General features: G+C 35.9%; 1 protein-coding gene across 2 annotated transcripts in view; it reads right to left on the reverse strand.

The window, feature by feature from the left end:
• Positions 1-3,315: 3,315 nt before the first annotated feature.
• The window catches only part of RNF19A (ring finger protein 19A, RBR E3 ubiquitin protein ligase), a 52,469-nt gene continuing 36,493 nt past the window's right edge, over positions 3,316-19,291 (reverse strand). For both annotated transcript variants that reach the window (XM_025870913.2, XM_073893047.1), the window contains 7 exons: positions 16,037-16,181; positions 15,032-15,194; positions 11,945-12,059; positions 11,288-11,449; positions 7,912-8,125; positions 6,565-6,708; positions 3,316-5,484 (listed from right to left, as the gene is read on the reverse strand). In XM_025870913.2, the coding sequence (XP_025726698.1) occupies positions 4,794-5,484; positions 6,565-6,708; positions 7,912-8,125; positions 11,288-11,449; positions 11,945-12,059; positions 15,032-15,194; positions 16,037-16,181 (1,634 nt within the window). In that variant the 3' untranslated portion in view covers positions 3,316-4,793. The remainder of the gene's footprint in view (positions 5,485-6,564; positions 6,709-7,911; positions 8,126-11,287; positions 11,450-11,944; positions 12,060-15,031; positions 15,195-16,036; positions 16,182-19,291) is intronic.

Consider the following 19,291-nt stretch of genomic DNA (forward strand, 5'->3'; position numbering starts at 1 on the left):
TTTTAAGATTTGTTTTCCCAGTATCCTGAATTCCAAATTTGGAGGCACCTGGTACACATGGTGTGTAATATCTAAGTTTAACCTTCTCTATGCTGGATAAAAGGTGGAATAGGTGTTCCAATAATTAGGCAAAACCCTGGAGAGAGAAAAACAATAAGCAAAACTATGTTGTCACCATAGAGCCAGGAGAATTTACACATTCTAGGATTTGTAAACTCTTACAGAGGAGAGGGGCTGCCATTCCTTACTGCTCATATTATATCCATGAAGATGAACTGCTTCTCAACCCTGAAAACCTGGCTTTCTGTAATACTAAAAAACAAGCAATTCAGAAGGCCCACACAGCCTTAATAGCAATTTCTACCAAGCATTCATAAAAGACGTAATTCCAAACTTATGCGCTCTGATACAGAAGTTTATCCCAGGAGGTTGGCTTAATATTTGAAAAATCAAATTCATATTTTAACCATAACCATATTAACCCTGGTTAAAGGAATAAATCCCATTTACATTACATGAAAGGAATAAATCACAATTATATGACAGATGTACCTCCTCAATAGCAGCCAATAAAATTCAACATATTTCCCAAGGTAAAAACTCTTGGCAAACGAAGAGTTACAAGACAATTTGATAAATTTGATAAAGGGCATCTACAAATATATCTGCACAAATATCACACTTAACGGTTGAAACACTGAAAGGTTTACTTGTTTAACAAGTAAACACTGCCCCCACAGCCACTGCTATTTAACACTTTATACTTGAAGTCCCAGCCAGTGCAAATGGGCCAAAAAAAGAAATAACATGATGAAAAAAATCGAAGAGGAAGAAACAAAACAGTCTGAATCCTGGCTTTGCCACTTACCAGCCATGCAACTCTGGACAAAGTATTAACTCTTTGCCTCTGTTTCATCTGTAAAATGGGATAATGAATACCTCCTTCACAGAGGTGTTCTGAAGAGTAAATAAGTTAATATTTTAAAAGTACACAGAAAGTGTTTGACACTTCAAAGCACTGTAAAAGTGTTAAATAAAAAATAAATTATTCACAGATGATTGTGTACACAATCTCAAAGAAGCTAAACTACTGGAATTAAGAGAGTAATAATATTCCCCAAGACATGAAATCATTACATGACAATCAGTTGTATTTCTATATACTATTAGTAACAAACAAAATGGCATCCAAAAAGTATCAAGTTCCCTGGGAATAAAATTAATAAAAGACACGAAAGATCCTTCTACAGGGATAATTATAGACTTAATACTATCCCAACACAAACTGGTAGAATTCAACAGTTATTCCAAAATGGTTATGAAAACGTAAAGTGTCAAGAACAGTCAAGAGATCCTCCAAGAAAAACAAGGTGGCAGATTTGTCTTACTAGTTATCAAATTCCAAGATTGATGTCTAAATAGTCTGTTAACTCACCTCAGAGAAGATATCTGTCTGGAATGCTCATCCATTTTGGTATGTCTACCCAGTTCCTCCCTCACTTCTTTTAGATCTTGTGCACTGTCATCTAGGAGAGACCTTTCCGGTTTGCTCTATATAAAACAGCACTACCCAACATTCTAGTCATTTTATTCCACACCCCGTATTTTTCTTGGCACCCATCATCTGACATCATTTTAAGCTATGTGTATGTGTTTTCTATGTCTCTCTCCCCCAACTATAAGCCCATTGAAGCCAGGGTGTCTGTTTATTTGATACAATTCTGTGTATCTCCAAATCTACTTTGTTACTTTGTTGAATGAATAAACTGGCAGAAATCACAAAAATTCTGACTGGCGTATGATGTATAGTGATTAAATCTGAACTAAATTTAAAAACTGCAAACTCCCTTTCACTATTCATCTATTAAATGATGGCTACCAAAACACTCTAAATCTCCCCAAGTTTAAAATACTATTTTGAGCATTCAAAACTGACCAGTATGTAAAACACTGGCTTTTAGCAATGATACCTCATACTTTAATAAAGGGAAAGAAATGAAACAAGCCCATAAAAAAGGGACCACATAAAACGTAGCCCTGAGAATCCTGATGACTCTGATTAGAAAGGCAAAATGATCAGAGGAACAGGAGTTTAGGTATTTTAATCATGTAGGAATTAATAGCTATGATGGTTTTCAACATGTTATTTTATCCTTTGGTGATCAAAACTGTATTTAACTAGATAATATGCTGTAGAAAATCTTACATATTTACAAATTAACGCAATTTTTGGTGAAAATAAGAGTGATGGATTGTGTGAATTTAACATAAAAGCTAACTAATTCAGTGCTCTGAAGATATGAATTTGTACATTCAAGAGAATCCAGTTAAAATGGTGGTCTACATAATGAACAGTAGGGTATACCATTTTAATCTTTGTATTCTCTCTCACTACTATGTGATTTTTTTCCCCCATAGACCTTAAAGAAAGTAAAGCAGAAAGGGTCTTTCAAAGATTGTGGTGAATTAAGGCCTGTCTTCAACCCTAGAGTGTTCTCTTGTTCTAGTCTAGTCCTAGAGTTGAACTCCAGGGGAATTTAGCTTGGTCTTCAATTAATTCAAGTTTGAATGACTCCTGGGAGATGAAGGAACTTCTGAAGCCAGCTGAAAGGTTTAGACCACATTTTTTAAGCAAGACTGGGGCGCTACTGGTTGAGGGTACAACCAGAAGAGGAATGGGTAAACTGAATGCACTGACCTCCTACATGGCACCAATTTTGCTGTATTCCTCCAAAAATTATTTAGCTTTCCATTTAATCTTTGGCCTTTTACAGAAATGTCAAGAAGTAGTCAACATATTCATACATATTACTTTCATTAAGTATTAACTATGTAACAGGAAATCAGAAAAATCACCAATGCATTTTATAGAGGCTATGAGGATAGAAAGCATTTAATTACCATTACTAGCTTAAATTTAAATGGCTCTAGTTTCATGATCTAATGTTGCCAGAGTAGAATCTCTTAGAACAGTCTTTTAAGATCTTTTTTTTCCTGTTAAAATGAGGACTTATTAATACTTCTCTTTTCACAATTTAATGATAGATTTATTTTCCAACCAATTCACTTTAAAAAATAAAATGTTGATGAATAAAGCAGCTTATTTCTGGAAGAAAGGCAGGTATTAGACATGAAGAAAGGATTCATTGTGTGTCAACAGTGTTGGTTGAGAAGTTCAGCAAATGCTTCCTTCTGGGCTGAGACCAGTATACAGAATCATCTCAATGGCCTGCAATATTTATAAGTAACTGCCATGTGGCAAATGAGTAATTTTGTTCTTATAAAAATACCTGCACACAAACCATAAGGCAGCAATACATTAGTATTTACATTTATTTAATGTATGCAGTTTACACACTCACTATTGAACAAAATTGGAATGCAAATATACAAATACCATAATAAGCATTATCAAATAAAATAACTGGCACTAGTGTTATAAGCATATTAATGGACCTGGTGAGAAAAAGTGGTGGAAGAAGACTGCAGCCCATGGCATTTTTCTTTTTATCAAAAGAAAACGCTCAGTAGCACCATAATGGTAATACTTAACAGAAACACATAAGATGGAACATTTCAACTGCTATCTTTGAGGTTAACCTGTTTTATTTAAGTGAATTATACAGGAAAGTAACAGTACAGGCAGTATTTTGGCCTTCTGTTTATGTCAGCTGAACACCTTCCACAAACAAAAGCAAAAGAAAATAAAGCCAGCCATACGTGGACCCCTCCTTAGTACTTGGTACAAACTCTGCACCGTGCTTTGATTTCATGATTGGAGAAGATACGCATGTGTTAAAACTGAGGTTATGTATTCACTAAAGCCTGAGTGTGTCTTTGGTAGGCTAATACTTTTTCAGCATTGTTATTATTATTCATATTTATGTTTATCTATCTTGTATTTGTCTACATAATCCAAGGTGGCTAGAGAGGACATAATGGAAAACAATATAGCAAAATCCTCAAACAACTAGGCCCTTAAGATCCAGTCTATTCCAAAGGCACCAAGAATCAATGAGGGGCAAACTTCCCCTTGGTGGAAGGTGACTTTTTTGTAATACTTACAAACTCATGGAATTTTCTTTTGTAGTTTTTATCTTATTTGATGCTGTCACTATACCTTTACATTTTGCTTCTAAGATGGCATCAACAATATACAAGATTATATAGAGTACCAGGTATTTCTATTTCAAAGTTGTGCAAAAACTGCCACAATCTTGCTCAAAGTGTCTAAGTATCCAAATGGTAGCAAATGGGCTGCATTAAGCTTCATATATCTACACTGCATATGAAGAAAAAAATGAAATTTATGCCGTTATGAATAGAAATGTTACAAAGAATATCATATACTGAGAGTAACCTGCAAGGTTCATTAAACAATATCCCTTAGTGGTTTCAATAAAATGTCACTAACCACTTATCCTTAAGCCTCAAGTTTTCTTCATGAGAATGTTTCTAACTGCATTAGTATTTTATATTGATTATAAATTAAGCCAAATTTCTATCTAAATACACAACTGTGTGCTTCAAGCAATGTTTTGTGGCAAACACAAAACATACTTCTCCTAAGAATTATTGTCCTTACAATAATGCACTTTTAAAGCCTTCATTTCATAGTTTGGTAATTAAGATCCACATGAAACACAATGCTTTGCTGAACACAGAAAATGTATCTGCATTAGATTATGTAACCCGGCATTTGCTGGTAACTTGAAACTTAAAGTAGTCACATGTAGTTCAACCAGCTCCAAACAAGGTTGTTCAGTGGTAATTAATTTGCAGCATTTATAGGCCTAAATTTCAGTCTGAATTGCAACTTTTAATTCCATTGTCTGATGTGAGTGGTTGTTGTTTGTTTCTTTTAGTGCATCACCAAAATATAAATCAACACTGGGTTTTATTCCATTGTTACCATGTTCTTCAGCAATATGATTCAACTGTGGAACTTCTGAACACGAAGCAGTTTTGGTAAGCACAGAAATGCTACACTGATGTGGGGAATTTTCCAGGCGATCGTTTTCTACCTCAGGAAGAATGTTAACAGTAGCAAAGCGGGCATGATAATCATTGGAACCATGACTACAAGAAGTTTTCATGCTTTCTAGGTCAGAACAACTAAATTCAGAAAAATGACTAGAGTGGGAATCGGCTACAGATGGCATACTGTCACTGAGGGATGGTGCCTCAAATTCACTTGAGTTCGTGCTTTGTTGTTCTAACAACTGTGCATCCATGTCCTCTCTGGTCTCATTTATCTTCATGTTACTCTTTTTCCTCAATTTACCACTTTTTGCTTTCTTTCCTGCTGTTGCTTCTTTGGACCACTTGGTGGCACCGGATTTACCTTCAGGCAAGCCACTGCATGAACCACTGGGATGACTTCGGGTGGCACTGCCATCCTCCACACTACTGCTTCCACTGTTGTGCCTGAATTTGGATGGCTTTGATTCAATATCTACTTGCACCTCCATACTGTTGCCTTCTCTGGAACAGGAGAGTAACAAATATAAATACATTTCTAACCTCCTTTTATCTTTATTGAAGTAACAGCAAAGGGAGAGGGATTTCTGTGTGAAAAATTCAAAGACTACATAAAAGCTACCAGAACAAATTAATGCAGGATATGTTCTATTAAAATATTACTTGAAATAAGAGGACTGTATTTTTTATTTTTTAAAGATTTTATTTATTTGACAGAGAGAGAGTGAGAGTGCGCACACAAGCAGGGGGAGGCGCAGAGAGAGAGGGAGAAGCAGACTCTCCTCTGAGCAGGGAGCCCCGATGCGGGGCTCACTCCCAGGACCCCGGGATCATGACCTGAGCCGGAGGCAAAGGCTTAACTGACTGAGCCACCCAGGCGTCCGAGGACTGTATTTATAATAATGTTTCAATTTAAAAAATAATAGAAGTAGCTACATTTATTGCTTATGCTGTTCCAGGCACTGTTACCTTCTCCATTTTTTTTATCAGAACAGCTTTATTGAAATATAATTTACATATCACAAAATTCACCTGTTTAAAGTGCACAATTCAATGGTTTTTATATAGTATATTCACAGAGTTGTGCAACTACCTCCACCAACTAACTTCAGAACACTTTCATCATTCTCAAAAGAAACCCTGTATCCACTAGCAGTCTGTTGCCATCCTTTCTTGCCCCCAATCCCTGGTAAACATTAATCTACTTTCTGCCTCTCTGGATTTGCCTACTCTGGACATCTCATCACTTTCTTTTCCTGGAGAACCTAATAGTTGGCAACCATTATTTATGATAATTTTGCCTAATGATTGGAATAATTCTTTTAAAATTAATTTTAAGGGGGTGCCTGGGTGGCTCAGTTTGTTTAAGTGTCCAACTCTTGATTTCAGCTCAGGTCATGATCTCAGGGTTCTGGGATCAAGTCCTGCATTGAGAGTTGGCCTGGGATTCTCTCTCTCCCTCTCCCTCTGCCCCTCTCCTTGCTCGTGCTCTCTCTCTCTAAAATAAATAAATAAAATCTTTAAAAAATAAAAAAAAAATTAAATTAAAAAAATACTTTAACTGTTTAACAGTTCTTTCCTTACTTGTCCAATGGGATGTAGGAATTCAGAATAGATCCTGCCATTGCTTTGGTGCTGGCATTATCACTAACTGTTCCCAAGCTGACTGTGCCAGATTCTCCACTTAGACTGTACCGTTCTTTCTGTACATCTGCTTGCACTTCCAACCTTAAAGAGCAGGGAGCAGATAAAAACTCAAATTACATATAATATCAGACTACTGTACTATGTATCTTCAAATAATTCAGTCAAGACCCCTACTAGTAAGAAACTATTTTAGAAACTATCAGCACATTTTTTTTAGTTTCCTTTTATTTGATTATTCAAATTCTACTGCACCACACTGAACAGTACCAGCCATCCAAATAAAATAGGAAAAATTAGCTGTTTGCCAAGTAAGGCAGTAAAAGAGTAACACAAAAAGGACATAAAGGATTTTAATTAAATATGCCTGCCATGTCTGAGTGTGAAACAAAATCTGAATATATTAAAAACCAGTCTACATGACAGATCAGTGGATCAAGACATCCTGAGCCTCTACATATTAAAAACGATCCTCTAAATTTAATACCTGATTCTTTTAAAAAAGACATAATAAACACTACTATAAGTTAAAAGAATTTGTGTTTAAAAGCATAAAAGCAAGGTACCTAAAAAAAAAATAATGAAAAAATAAGAGCAAACTACCTAAAAATAAGATAAATATGACCAACTTATCTTTTAATTCATGCATACTCTCCGTTTTAAAAAAAACAACAACAAAGCTAACTAACAGAAGTAAAGAATGGTGAATTAGAGAAGAAACAAAGGAAGACAAAAAGGCTTTAATTTCTCCTACTTAATCTGTATGGCTGTTGATAAGAGACTTAGTGAGACCAAAATAAGCACTAACACATTAAAGGATTCCGGAGGACTAGACTACCCTGGCCTCAGCTCACGCACTCCCACACATCCTGACTCCACCTGCTCCCCCCAGGCCTCAGCCAGTGTCTCCTTTTCTAACATCTAGCACTGCCACTTTCAGAGGTAAGGTCCAGGCTTAAGCACTGCCTTTACTGTGTCTACCAAAGTAGCTCCAGCACTGATTCGTAACATCAAATCTGACAAATGCAGTGAAGAAATTAGTAGAATGCTATGCCTTAGACTTGGTTTTTACCATACCATGGGTATATAATAGTATGACAGAAAATTCAAACGAGTAAAAATTTTACTGTATACCACTAAATTTCATTGTTAATATTACTGTTTTCAGCCCTGACACAGGATTATACGTAATCATAATGATTACATAATTACATAATCTTCAAAATTCTCATCTAATAATTTGTAGTTAACAGAAGGCAAAAAGAAAACAGAGCACATTTTTCTTACCTGTTAAAACAGTTTACCATGGCACTTCCTGACAGACTCCCCGTTATACTGGCTCCAGCTAGGGCCATAGTACTAGCCGTCTCACTCAGGTTGTCTCGAATGGCTCCTATTCGATCCATGTGGCTTCCACTTGCACTCAAACTGCCAGTCAGACCACCAACACTTCCCTCCCCTATGCTAGGGTTGTGTCTTGCTTCTGCTACTGAAGTTGTGTCTAAATGCAAATATTTCAAAGAAATTAAGTAAGTGTGATTATTAATTTCCCTCTCCTTAAATTCCTCCATGATTTCAGATAGGACATTTTATTATACAACATGCACAGGAATAGAAAAGACATCAGGAGTCAGGAACACGTAACTATGGGGTAAGAGGAAAGGGAACTATCTCAGAGTGTAAAAAAGGATTAGAGACTGGCTTTCAGTATTAAATGGTCACCACGTTTTTACCGTAATAGCATTGTACGGTGAGAGATGGTAGCTACACTTGTGGTGAACATATCATAATGTAGAAACTTTTGAATCACTATGTTGAACACTTGAAATTAATGTAACACTGTGTGTCAACTATACTCATATTAAGAAAGAAAAAAAGAAATGGTACAATAGACCAAGAAGAAATGGGAGGAGAGAAGTGGTTTCCTTCTTTTGTTAAGATTAAAGATATTAGGATTTTTATATGCTAATGGAAACAAATAAAGATGGTGAAATCAAGCACCTACTATGTACCAGGTTTTTTCTTTTTTTTAAGATTTTATTTATTTGACATAGAGAGACACAGTGAGAGAGGGAACACAAGCAGGGGGAGTGGGAGAGGGAGAAGTAGGCTTCCCGCTGAGCAGGGAGCCCGATGCGGGGCTCGATCCCAGGACCCTGGGTCATGACCTGAGCCAAAGGCAGCCGCTTGACTGAGCCACCCAGGCACCCCAATACCTTTGCCTGGATCACAGTTTACACAGGTAGTCTTTGCTGTCTTTTATGAGGACACTGATGCCCGCCGTAATCTTGGATGAGGCTGTTCTATTTTTTTTTTTTTAAGATTTTATTTATTTGACACAGAGAGAGTGACAGTGAGAGAGGGAACACAAGTAGGGAGAGTGGGAGAGGGAGAAGCAGGCTTCCCGCTGAGCAGGGAGCCCGATGTAGGGCTCGATCCCAGGACCCTGGGATCATGACCTGAGCCGAAGGCAGACGCTTAACCAACTGAGCCACCCAGGCGCCCTATGTTCCAGGTTTTAAAAATACAATAACAAAGAAGACATATATATATATGTGTCTAGCCCTCACCCCTAAGAAACCAAGTAAAAAAAACCAAACAAACAAAACAAGTTATTACAGACTGTGATAAGTGTTTTTAAGGAATCAAACTTTTACCGTCCATCTAAAATAAATTGGCTTGAAATCCTCAAAAAAAATGGTCACCACTTCTTTTAAAAATCCAGAAGATTTAGGAATTCTTTAAAAAATCTGACAGCTGAGGGGCGCCTGGGTGGCTGAGTCGTTAAGCGGTTGCCTTCGGCTTAGGTCATGATCCTAGGGTCCTGGGATCGAGCCCCGCATCTGGCTCCCTGCTTTGCAGGAAAGCCAGCTTCTCCCTCTCCCACTCCCCCTGCTTGTGTTCCCTCTCTCGCTATGTCTGTCAAATAAATAAAAATCTTAAAAAATAATAAAAATAAAAAAATAAAAAATCTGACGGTTGAAAGATTTAGCTGACTCTGGAGGAAAATTATGTGAGTTTTCAATAAAGGTTTAATTTAAAGAGATTATTCTCTAGATCAATAAAGTGGGCCAAAAATTGATTTCTAGATATGTTCTACAGATCCAATTGTCTACAAGCTATTACAAGATCTGATACCACTATATTCCATAAAATTATCTGGAGGAAGACTATTCCAGGCAGAGGGAACTTCAAGTTTAAAAGCCTAGAAGTGGAGTGTACTTGGTATCCTCAAAAACATCAAGGAGGGGTGGTATTAAATAGGAAAGTAAAAAGAGATGAGTTCAGAGATGCAACCCAGGACAGATCATGTGGGGCTGTATGGGCCATGATAAGGATTGTAGGCTTTTCCTTCAGTACAGTTGGAAGCACTAGCTCAGTACTCTGAGCATAAGAAAGACATGATCTGATTTATGTTTCAGAAGTATCACTACAGCTACACTGTGGAATAGGAAGCAGAAGACGAGAAGTTGATGGATCAGCTAAAGAGGCTATTACAATATTCCAAGAAAAAGGACAGTAGCTTGGACTAACGGAATAGCAGTGGAGAGGGTGAGAAATGGTTGGATTATGGCTAAATATTGAAGGAAGTACCAGAATTAGCTGTCAGATCAGATGTAGGGTAAGAAGGGAAAAGGAGGAATCACTGTAAGTGAAGATTTTTGGTCCAACCAACAGTAAGAATGGAGAGGCTACTTGATGAGGTGAGGATGATGGAGAGAACAGGTTTTAAAGGGAAGAGTTTGGTTACAGACAAGTTAACCTTGAAATTCTTGTTAGACATTTAAGTGTAGATTACCGAGGAGAATTAGATCTACAAATGTGAGGTTCAGAAGAGAGTTCTAACCTAGATACAAATTTATGAACGGTCAGTCTACATATTATTTAATAGGGGAGATGACCCCAGGGAATGAGTGTAGATGAAGACTGAGAAGGAATGGCTAGGAGATACAATGAAATGAGAAATGGTTTCTCAAAAGATAAGAAAATGTTTCAAAAAGGAGGGCATAGTCTACCATGTCAAATGAATTGTTACATTAAGATGAAAACCAAGAGCTGACCATTAATTATCTAGTAACATGAATGTCACTTGTAACTCTGCTTTGGTGGAGTGGTAGAGACAAAACCCTGGAGTGGTAGGGACCAAATCTGATTAGAGTGGGTTCAAGAGAGAATGGGAGGTAAGAAAGTGGATATTATCTTTGCACATCTGCCTGATTATTTCCTGAAGACAAATTTCTATAAGAAATTTCTATGAGGGCCTTTTCATTCTACAGGTATTGTTCTAATTCATATTTCTTTGAATAACATTGCATTAAAGATACTCTCTATTCACTGACCATCTGTATTTCTTCTTTTATGAACTACCTTTCTCTTCATATCCTGTTCTTACCAATTTGTATTGTTTTAGGCAAAATTTAAGATTAAAAGCATGGAATTTCTAAGACATTACATTCCCAGTGTAGGTTAGGTATCTAGAACTCTTTTACCCTCTTTCATCCATTCACCTTTCCCAGGCAATTCATTTCACTGATGTACATCGGGATGAGTGTTACTAGGCCGAGTGAAAGGAGGGCAGTGGAAATTCTAATTTGCATGTTATCTATTTTCCCAACTTAAACTATTAGTAAGTACATCTTCTTCCTTTGCTTAAAAGACTTACCTACAGCTGTGTTAGTTCCACCAACATTTATATCATTTTCATCATCAAATTCAATCCTGACTCCTTTTCCATTGCCTGCTGAGACTCCACAACCTCCACTTCGACAGAGAGAAATTGGAACAACGCCATAGACATAGGCTAACATAATAGGAACACCAATACCTAAAGAGGAATTAAATTAGTAATTTTAAGTTAAAAAATAAATCACAGAAATATGAGTTCTTAGAAAGCCTTTTCAAGAGAAAGTGTACCGGAAAAAGTGCTGTTGTTCTCCAACCCTTGCCCAAAGTAGATTTTCCTAACTGTTGAGAGACACAAACAAATTCAAAACTTCTAAACTTTCAGGTGACACACATGAGAAAAAAAAGATGTAAACCTTTCTGTTTTTAAGCGCCAAGGCTCTATACCGTATGAGGTGAGGGTGGGTATCAGCCAATAAGAATTTACCAATCAGTCTAATTCTAGGCTCTTGAGTCTATAATACTTTTAACCAATACAGTTACTCAATGAGAGGCTTTCTGTAGGCTCAAACTGTCCTTAAATAAATAAGTAACTCTCTTATCTTCTACAATATAATGCTTTGTCTTTAAAAACCCTTCCACAAAACTTAAATTCTATAAAATTTGAGGTAATCAGTATTTTTAAGCATTTTCTTACCTACAGTTACTGCAGCTACAACTGGAGATACTATTACAGACAATGTTACACCACCTGTTATAGCCAAATTCCGTTTGTGCTTTGAAACGTCTTTGCCTTCATATCGATTGTGAATCTTGAATTAAAAATAAAAATGGGGTGGGGGTTTAAAGAAAAAACACATTACATATTTAATTTAAATGAAATAGACCTACATTTGCTAGTAATTTAAAGTGATTTCTTTTATAATTTCATTCACTTAAGTGTCCTAATTCAAGATGATCATTTTATTGTTCTTAAACCATATTCTTACACATAATTTAGTACTTATTAATAATTTGCTTAAATAAGACAGTGATTTAATAGATTTTACTTCGTGTTTACTTTTAAACAGTCTTCAAGAATAGTAAAATTATGTTTTGAGCAAAGAAGGAACTAAGAATATTATTTTCAACATAGTCATGGATTAGATGTTTGACTAAGAGGATTACTTCTAAGAAATTTAGCATTCCACAGGTTTCTTTCTAAATAAGCATCCCTAGCGGCGCCTGGGTGGCTCAGTTGGTTAAGTGTCTGCCTTTGGCTCAGGTCACGGTCCCAGGGTCCTGGGTTTGAGCCCTGCACTGGGCTCCTTGCTCAGTGGGGAACCTGCTTCTCCCTCTCCTCCCTGCTTGTACTCTATCTCTGTCTCTCTCAAATAAATAAATAAAATCTTTAAATAAGCAAGTATCTCTAAGTGGTAAAAGTTGGCTTCTAGGGAAGACTGCCACACTTTTTTTTTAATTGACCTTAACAATCAGTACTAATAAGCAAACATAAGTCAATTTTTTTTCTCAGATCCTTTTTTATAAAGAAAAATATCAAATGATTCAGAATCCTGGGGTCTCATTTATAGCTCAAAGTAAAAGGCAGAAAGAAGAAAAAAAAAAAAGAGACACGAATGCTGCCAGAGGACAGGAGTTAGATCTACTTAGCATCTTTGTACAGTATAGGTGTTAATAAATAGAATTTAATACCACACTGGAAGTGGCTTGTGAGATATATCAACTTCAAGAAACAGCCCAGTATCTTTGGTCTCATGGTTTGCAAGGGCTTAAGCTCATAAAGTACATTTCCCTTCTGTTTCAAGACATATTCAAAACAGCCCTCAAAGGTGTACAGATAGTCTCTAAAATAAAATACTTGAGTTATGAACAATGTTACAGGTGAGGTTTAATAAGATTATTATGATAATGATGTAGTTATAATGAGTCTTGTGGGACATATGAAACAGTGAGAGAGCTGGGGTGGGGAGGTGGGCGAAGCCTGCATGGGACAAGCAGCATTCATCTTTCCTAGTCAGAACCCTGCCAGCACTGACTGTACGTGCCTAGGGATGGGCCTCCATACTTCCTGAAATAGTCCATGCAGGCAGAAATGGCAGAGCCTCCCAAGGCCTCTTTCACTATCCTTCAGTACTACAGCTAATTCTTGCTCCTCTCCCCACTACCATTCCTGAAAAACTTAGCAATAAAGCAGAGAAAAGCCAAAGCTGAAAAACTGACAGAGTAGACAGGAATCTTCCAGAAAATTTTGCATCCTTAAGCACCAATGTTCAATTACAGTGATCACAACATTCTATTTCTGGTTCAAGTTAATTTTGTCTCTTCTACTGTTTTGTGCCACATTTTCTATTTGTTAATGTAAATAAAGACTAAGCTTTTAGATACTTTATCAACTTAATGCATTTTCCTGGGCTGGTTTATAACCCTAAACACCACAGAGAGCATTGTTTCAATGGAAAACTAATTCACTGACTTGCAACCCTTTGGGTATATGTTTGAAAAAAGGAGACTTGTAACTGCACCTAAGACATGAACAAAGAGGTAAATAATCTCTCCTCTATAAATTATTTGTAGGTGTGTGCAGTACAACAGTCTCTCCTTCCCTTCCACTTCTAAGTATCTGAATAAACAGTTCTGTTTTTAGTAAAGTCTTGCTTTGGATAACTACATGAAAGATTATATAATCAGCTACTATGTTTGGGACCTTAAACAAGTTTAGCTAATTAAAACCTTCTGAAATAAACATTTGGCTCATAAGTATCCATGTTTATCCTTGGTCCTAAAGCTAATTTTAAAAAAATAGTATGTACTGGGGCGCCTTGGTGGCTCAGTTGGTTAAGCACCTGCCTTCGGCTCAGGTCATGATCCTGGAGTCCCGGGATCGAGTCCCGCATTGGGCTCCCTGCTCAGCGGGAAGTCTGCTTCTCCCTCCCCCACTCCCCCTTCTCATGTACTCTCTCTCTCAAATAAATAAACAAATCTTAAAAAAAAAAAAAAGTATGTATTGTTATTTTTCTGATTATAAAAGTAATATATGCTGAATATTAAAAAATGGGGCTGTTATATGGAAGAGGATCAGCCTCCTCTTCAGTTTAGTCCCAAAAGTCATAACCGGAATTTAATGAAACACCCAGGCACCCTTAATTTCTAAAGTTACTTCTCAATTCTGAGATTCCATTAATGTAGACAGCAGCAGACTTCTTAGCAACTTCATAAATTATCCCTTTAACCTTTCAAAAAAGAATCATTGCCTAGCTAACGAAGTATAATTCATCACTCATAAGCCAGGGGTAATTATTGGTGTTTGGACTTACACAAGACTGTTAAAATCTACAGAACAGCATATTTACTAATAGCAGTAATCTAAGAAAATAAAACCTTTGAACTAAAGTTGAAAATAATTCAGGAACTGGCTATTTATTCTTCACCCTGAGGGCATGTGTTATGTAGCTATTAACTTTTTATAGACCTAAATTTACAAGGATATACCCATGAGAAAAACATCAGGTGTGTCCTTCAATACCTTATACTTAAAGTCACAAAGGAAATGTACTAAAGTTTTCAGATTCAGGTAATTTTAAAGCAAGTCTACTTTTTATGTATACATACAAGTCTGCCAAACACCGAAAATTTAATATCTTATGAAAAAATAAAAGTTTTATACTGAAGATACTAAAATCTGTCTTTCAAGACAAATAAAAAAAAAAACAAAAGAAAAATCATCAGTCTTAAACCTGAAGGTTTAGAATAAGATAATGAACTGGTAAGGAATTAAGCATTTTACCTTACGGCCCACATATACAGGAATGCCAATAATCATTGCAGGGATAGCAATGCCAGCTATCAAAGCAATTCCTACGGGAGCACCAACAAGCGTTCCCAGCTGCCACAGTATCTTCTTCTTTCGGCTCCAGGGCTTCTTCCCCCAAAAAGTACATCCTGATGGACTAATGGAAAAGATTATAACTGTTACTGCTGTAAAACATAGTATCAACAAATGACTATAATACATTAAAGCAATGACTCTAAAAGAAGAATTCTCATACACAGAAATGAGGTTTTTTTTTCTTTGAATTCTGAGTTCACTAAAAGCCAAAAAAATCAATATAAGAACCACCATCAGTTATTTTAAAAGGAAACCAATAACTAGAATTCAGGTTAAATATTTATCACTAGTCCTTCATTATCCTGAAAATGTTAGGTTAGTTTTTGAAGAGCAAATTAATGCAAAACATGCTTATTTTTTAGGCATACAATTATCTGATTATATCAAACTCACTTTGTGGACTGAGGGAATTTATATTTAAGAAAATTAAATGGAAATATTTATGACCTAGCATAATTACGTGGGGGTATAAAATACTAGCTTCTAGTTTAACAAAACAAACAAAAAAAGAAATCTATACTTCCTATTTTTGACTAATTAATCCCAAGTGACTAGGCACAATTATTTGGTTCCTTTTAAATTCTTTTAAAATAAAATAAAAATTTTATTTTTGTTTAAAAAATGTTTTTCCATTCAAAGATACATCATGAATTTATGTCTCACATTACCTGATGTATGTAACTAGAATGAAACACATCCCTCTCAGTATCTTATAAGCACCAAGTTTAAAAATCCTCAAGATAATATGGTCTCCAATTATCTTATAATATAAAATATTTAGATATAAGTAATTCTCCCCGCCAACCCCAAGTACTAACCAGGCCCAACCCTGCTTGATCAGACAAGATTGGGCACATTTAGGATGGTATGGCATAGACTAAATAGCTCCTTCTATAAACTTACCTTAGATAATGTAAATCTGAGATTTCTTTCATACATAACCAACAAAACTCACAACCACAGACAGCACATGTCATGTGATTACAGCTCCCATCATTCATCTTTATTATATAAGCAGCACATCGTGGACATGGCTTTATATCATCAGCTATTAGGAAAATAGAGAGACTTGTTTATTATATAAAACTAGTCTAAAAATAACAATTTCTAGTAGATAATTAATTATAGCAATGCCAAAAAATCTTAACATACAGTTTAACTAACAGCTTTAGCCAGCTATTTGTAGTATTTTTTCAAAGGAAATGCTACAGAGAACATCTATGTAACTTCTTTAAAAAAGTATTTTTCTTCCTTTCTGAGAAAAGGAACATGTTTTACATTAAATTTTCAAATTGTAAACATTTTCAAACACAGCAGAACAATGAGAACAAAGAGCAAGAAAATAATAAAGAGAGAAAGGAGAACCAAGGACAGTCCTAGGCAAACTGCAAACTACATAAAGTTTATCTTTGGTCCTACTCCATAGCTGTCTTCTTTGAGTGGCACTTCATATTCTAGAACTTTTCTAACCATCTCTGCTTTATTAAAATGTAGATATTCTTTATACTACAGAACAGTTATCTTTGTCTTTTTAAAAGTCATTTATTCAAATGCTGTTGCTGTACCCTTCTTGTATAATAATATGGTTACAATGCACAAAGGTGCCAAGTTAAAATCAAATGGTACATAACTTTTGGAATCACTGACATAAAGTAAGAGTTACCTCAAATTATACAACTACACTGAAAAACTTGCATCTATTTCATAGCAACTAGTAAATTATTTCACTATTATCAGTAGCCAGCTATATTTTCCATTTACACACAGTTAAGAAAAGATATGCGTAGTACTAGCTTCTGAATTCAAGTACTTGTTCCACTTTCTTACATGATAAGCATTAAACTATAATAATTTTCCTTTCTAAAAGTTTTACGGTCAAATTTTACCTGTGCTTTATCAGTGAATTCAGGTTTCCTTAGTGCTTCTTTTAGGGCCAAAGCTGTTTTTTAACTTAAGAACTGGTCAATGCTCACAATTAGTATTTTAACAATTTCAAACAATTTTGAGCAAACTGATAACTCTATGCAGCCAGACCAAGACAAATGATAAATACTAGAATATAAAAATTAAAAATATTCATAAGTCACGATTTAAATGATCCAAAGAACAGAGTCTGCATTAAAAAATTTTTAACATTGGAGCATGAATTTTAAAAAGCTGGCTTTTATAGCAGATATAATGTCTAGTATATCAAATTAAAGAAACGCTAATACTATCTGCTTAAGTGGCATATTAATTGATAAACTTCCTCATTCCAGAGTATACTCAAATAGTAAATATCTCAATTAGCGGTGGAAGTAGAGAGATTTGACTTTGGCTCTGATACATGCAATCTTCAGAACAAAATGAAAGGTGACATCCCCATTCATTCTTATGGTTCTAAAACACAGAACAGCCTTTTAATACACTAAGATTACATGTTAGAGAACTAACACCATAAACAATGTATTTTTGATGTCTCTTTATAGATCTGTATCTGCATGTTTCCACTCTCTGTGTACTTATTTATCTACAAAAGGCTGTTTTGTCTTTGTCTCTTAAATTAGAAATTTACTGTGTACATTATCTCTCTCAAAATATTCTCAAATGCAAAAATCCTAGAGTTGTTTTACTGATTAGATCGTCAATTGATGCCCCCCTTCCCTGAACACCCTGAACATCAATTAATCCATAGCAGTTTTTTTTTTTAATATTTTTGTATTTATTTATTTGACAGTGAGAGAGAGTGAGCACAATCAGGGGGGAGTGGCAGGCAGAGGGAGAAGCAGGCTCCCCGCTGAGCAGGGAGCCCGATGTGAGTGAGACTCCATCCCAGGACTGTGGGATCATAACCTGAGCCGAAGGCAGACGCTTAATGACTGAGCCACACAGGCTCCCCAACAGCAGCTTTATATTAAAAAAAAGTTTTCCAGGGGCGCCTGGGTGGCTCAGTTGGTTAAGCGGCTGCCTTCGGCTTGGGTCATGATCCCAGGGTCCTCAGATCAAGTCCCGCATCGGGCTCCCTGCTCAGTGGAGAGCCTGCTTCTCCCTCTCCTTCTGCCTGCCTCTCTGCCTACTTGTCCTCTCTGTCAAATAAATAAATAAAATCTTTTTAAAAAAAATAAAAATTTTAAAAAGTTTTCCATTTCTATTTAAGGTATGTTTGGCAAGGCTTTTTTTTTGATCATTATATTTCTATTTATGGTTAAAATATGGGTTATTGTCATGTTAGGGGAAAAAAACACAACAGGTTACAAAACAATATACAGTTCTCAAAATTTGTTCAAAAACTTTCTCACCCCCACCATATTACCTGTAAGGACTTAAAACAAAATGTTAATAGTGGTTATCTCTTGGGGTGGTAGTAGTAGGGGACAGAGATGGGGGTCAAAAGCCAATTAAATATATACATATATATATTTTAAGATTTTATTTATTTATTTGACAGAGAGAGCTCAAGTAGGCAGAGAGGCAGGCAGAGGGAGAGGGAGAAGCAGGCTCTCCACTGAGCAGGGAGCCCGATGCGGGGCTCAATCCCAGGACCCCGGGATCATGACCTGAGCCAAAGGCAGCCACTTAACCAACTGAGCCACTCAGGCACCCCTTAAGTATATTTTTAATAAAGGGGGAAAGCACAGTAACAAAAATGAAAAATATGTAGTTCATTTAAAATGTTAACTCCAAGTTCATAAACTCCCTAGTAGCTATAAGGAAGTGTCTCATGTAGATGTAATACTGTTACAGTTTAAAGATAATTTTGTCATAATACAAATTATTTCATGTACCAGATGATTAAGCACACTTATTTATCTTCAGCTGACCGATCAGAAAGAGCCAATTAATTACTATCATTATGTCAAGCAATTATTAAAAGTTGCAGCCAATTTTTCAATGTATCATAACAGGAGACAAAAAAATACCAAGATATCTGGAATAACAGGAATTAATAAAATCATTTTAGATGGTAGTTCCCTTTCCTCCTTTTTTCCCCATAAGTCAATGAGTAGCCAAGTTTTTTAGAGATTCGTCAAAAGAAACTATCACATAAACATTTGTCCTGAGAGCTTTGATTTTTAGAGCACTGAAGGTAAAAATGCATGTACTTTAAATTTTCAGAATTATAAGATTTCTGAACATGGAAAAATTCCAAATGAAGTTTTTAAAATAATCACCTTGGGA

This window comes from Callorhinus ursinus, unplaced genomic scaffold (genome assembly GCF_003265705.2).
Source record: "Callorhinus ursinus isolate GAN/ISIS: 27379988/994484 unplaced genomic scaffold, GSC_fseal_2.0 scaffold5, whole genome shotgun sequence".
NCBI classification, from domain to species: Eukaryota; Metazoa; Chordata; class Mammalia; order Carnivora; family Otariidae; genus Callorhinus; species Callorhinus ursinus.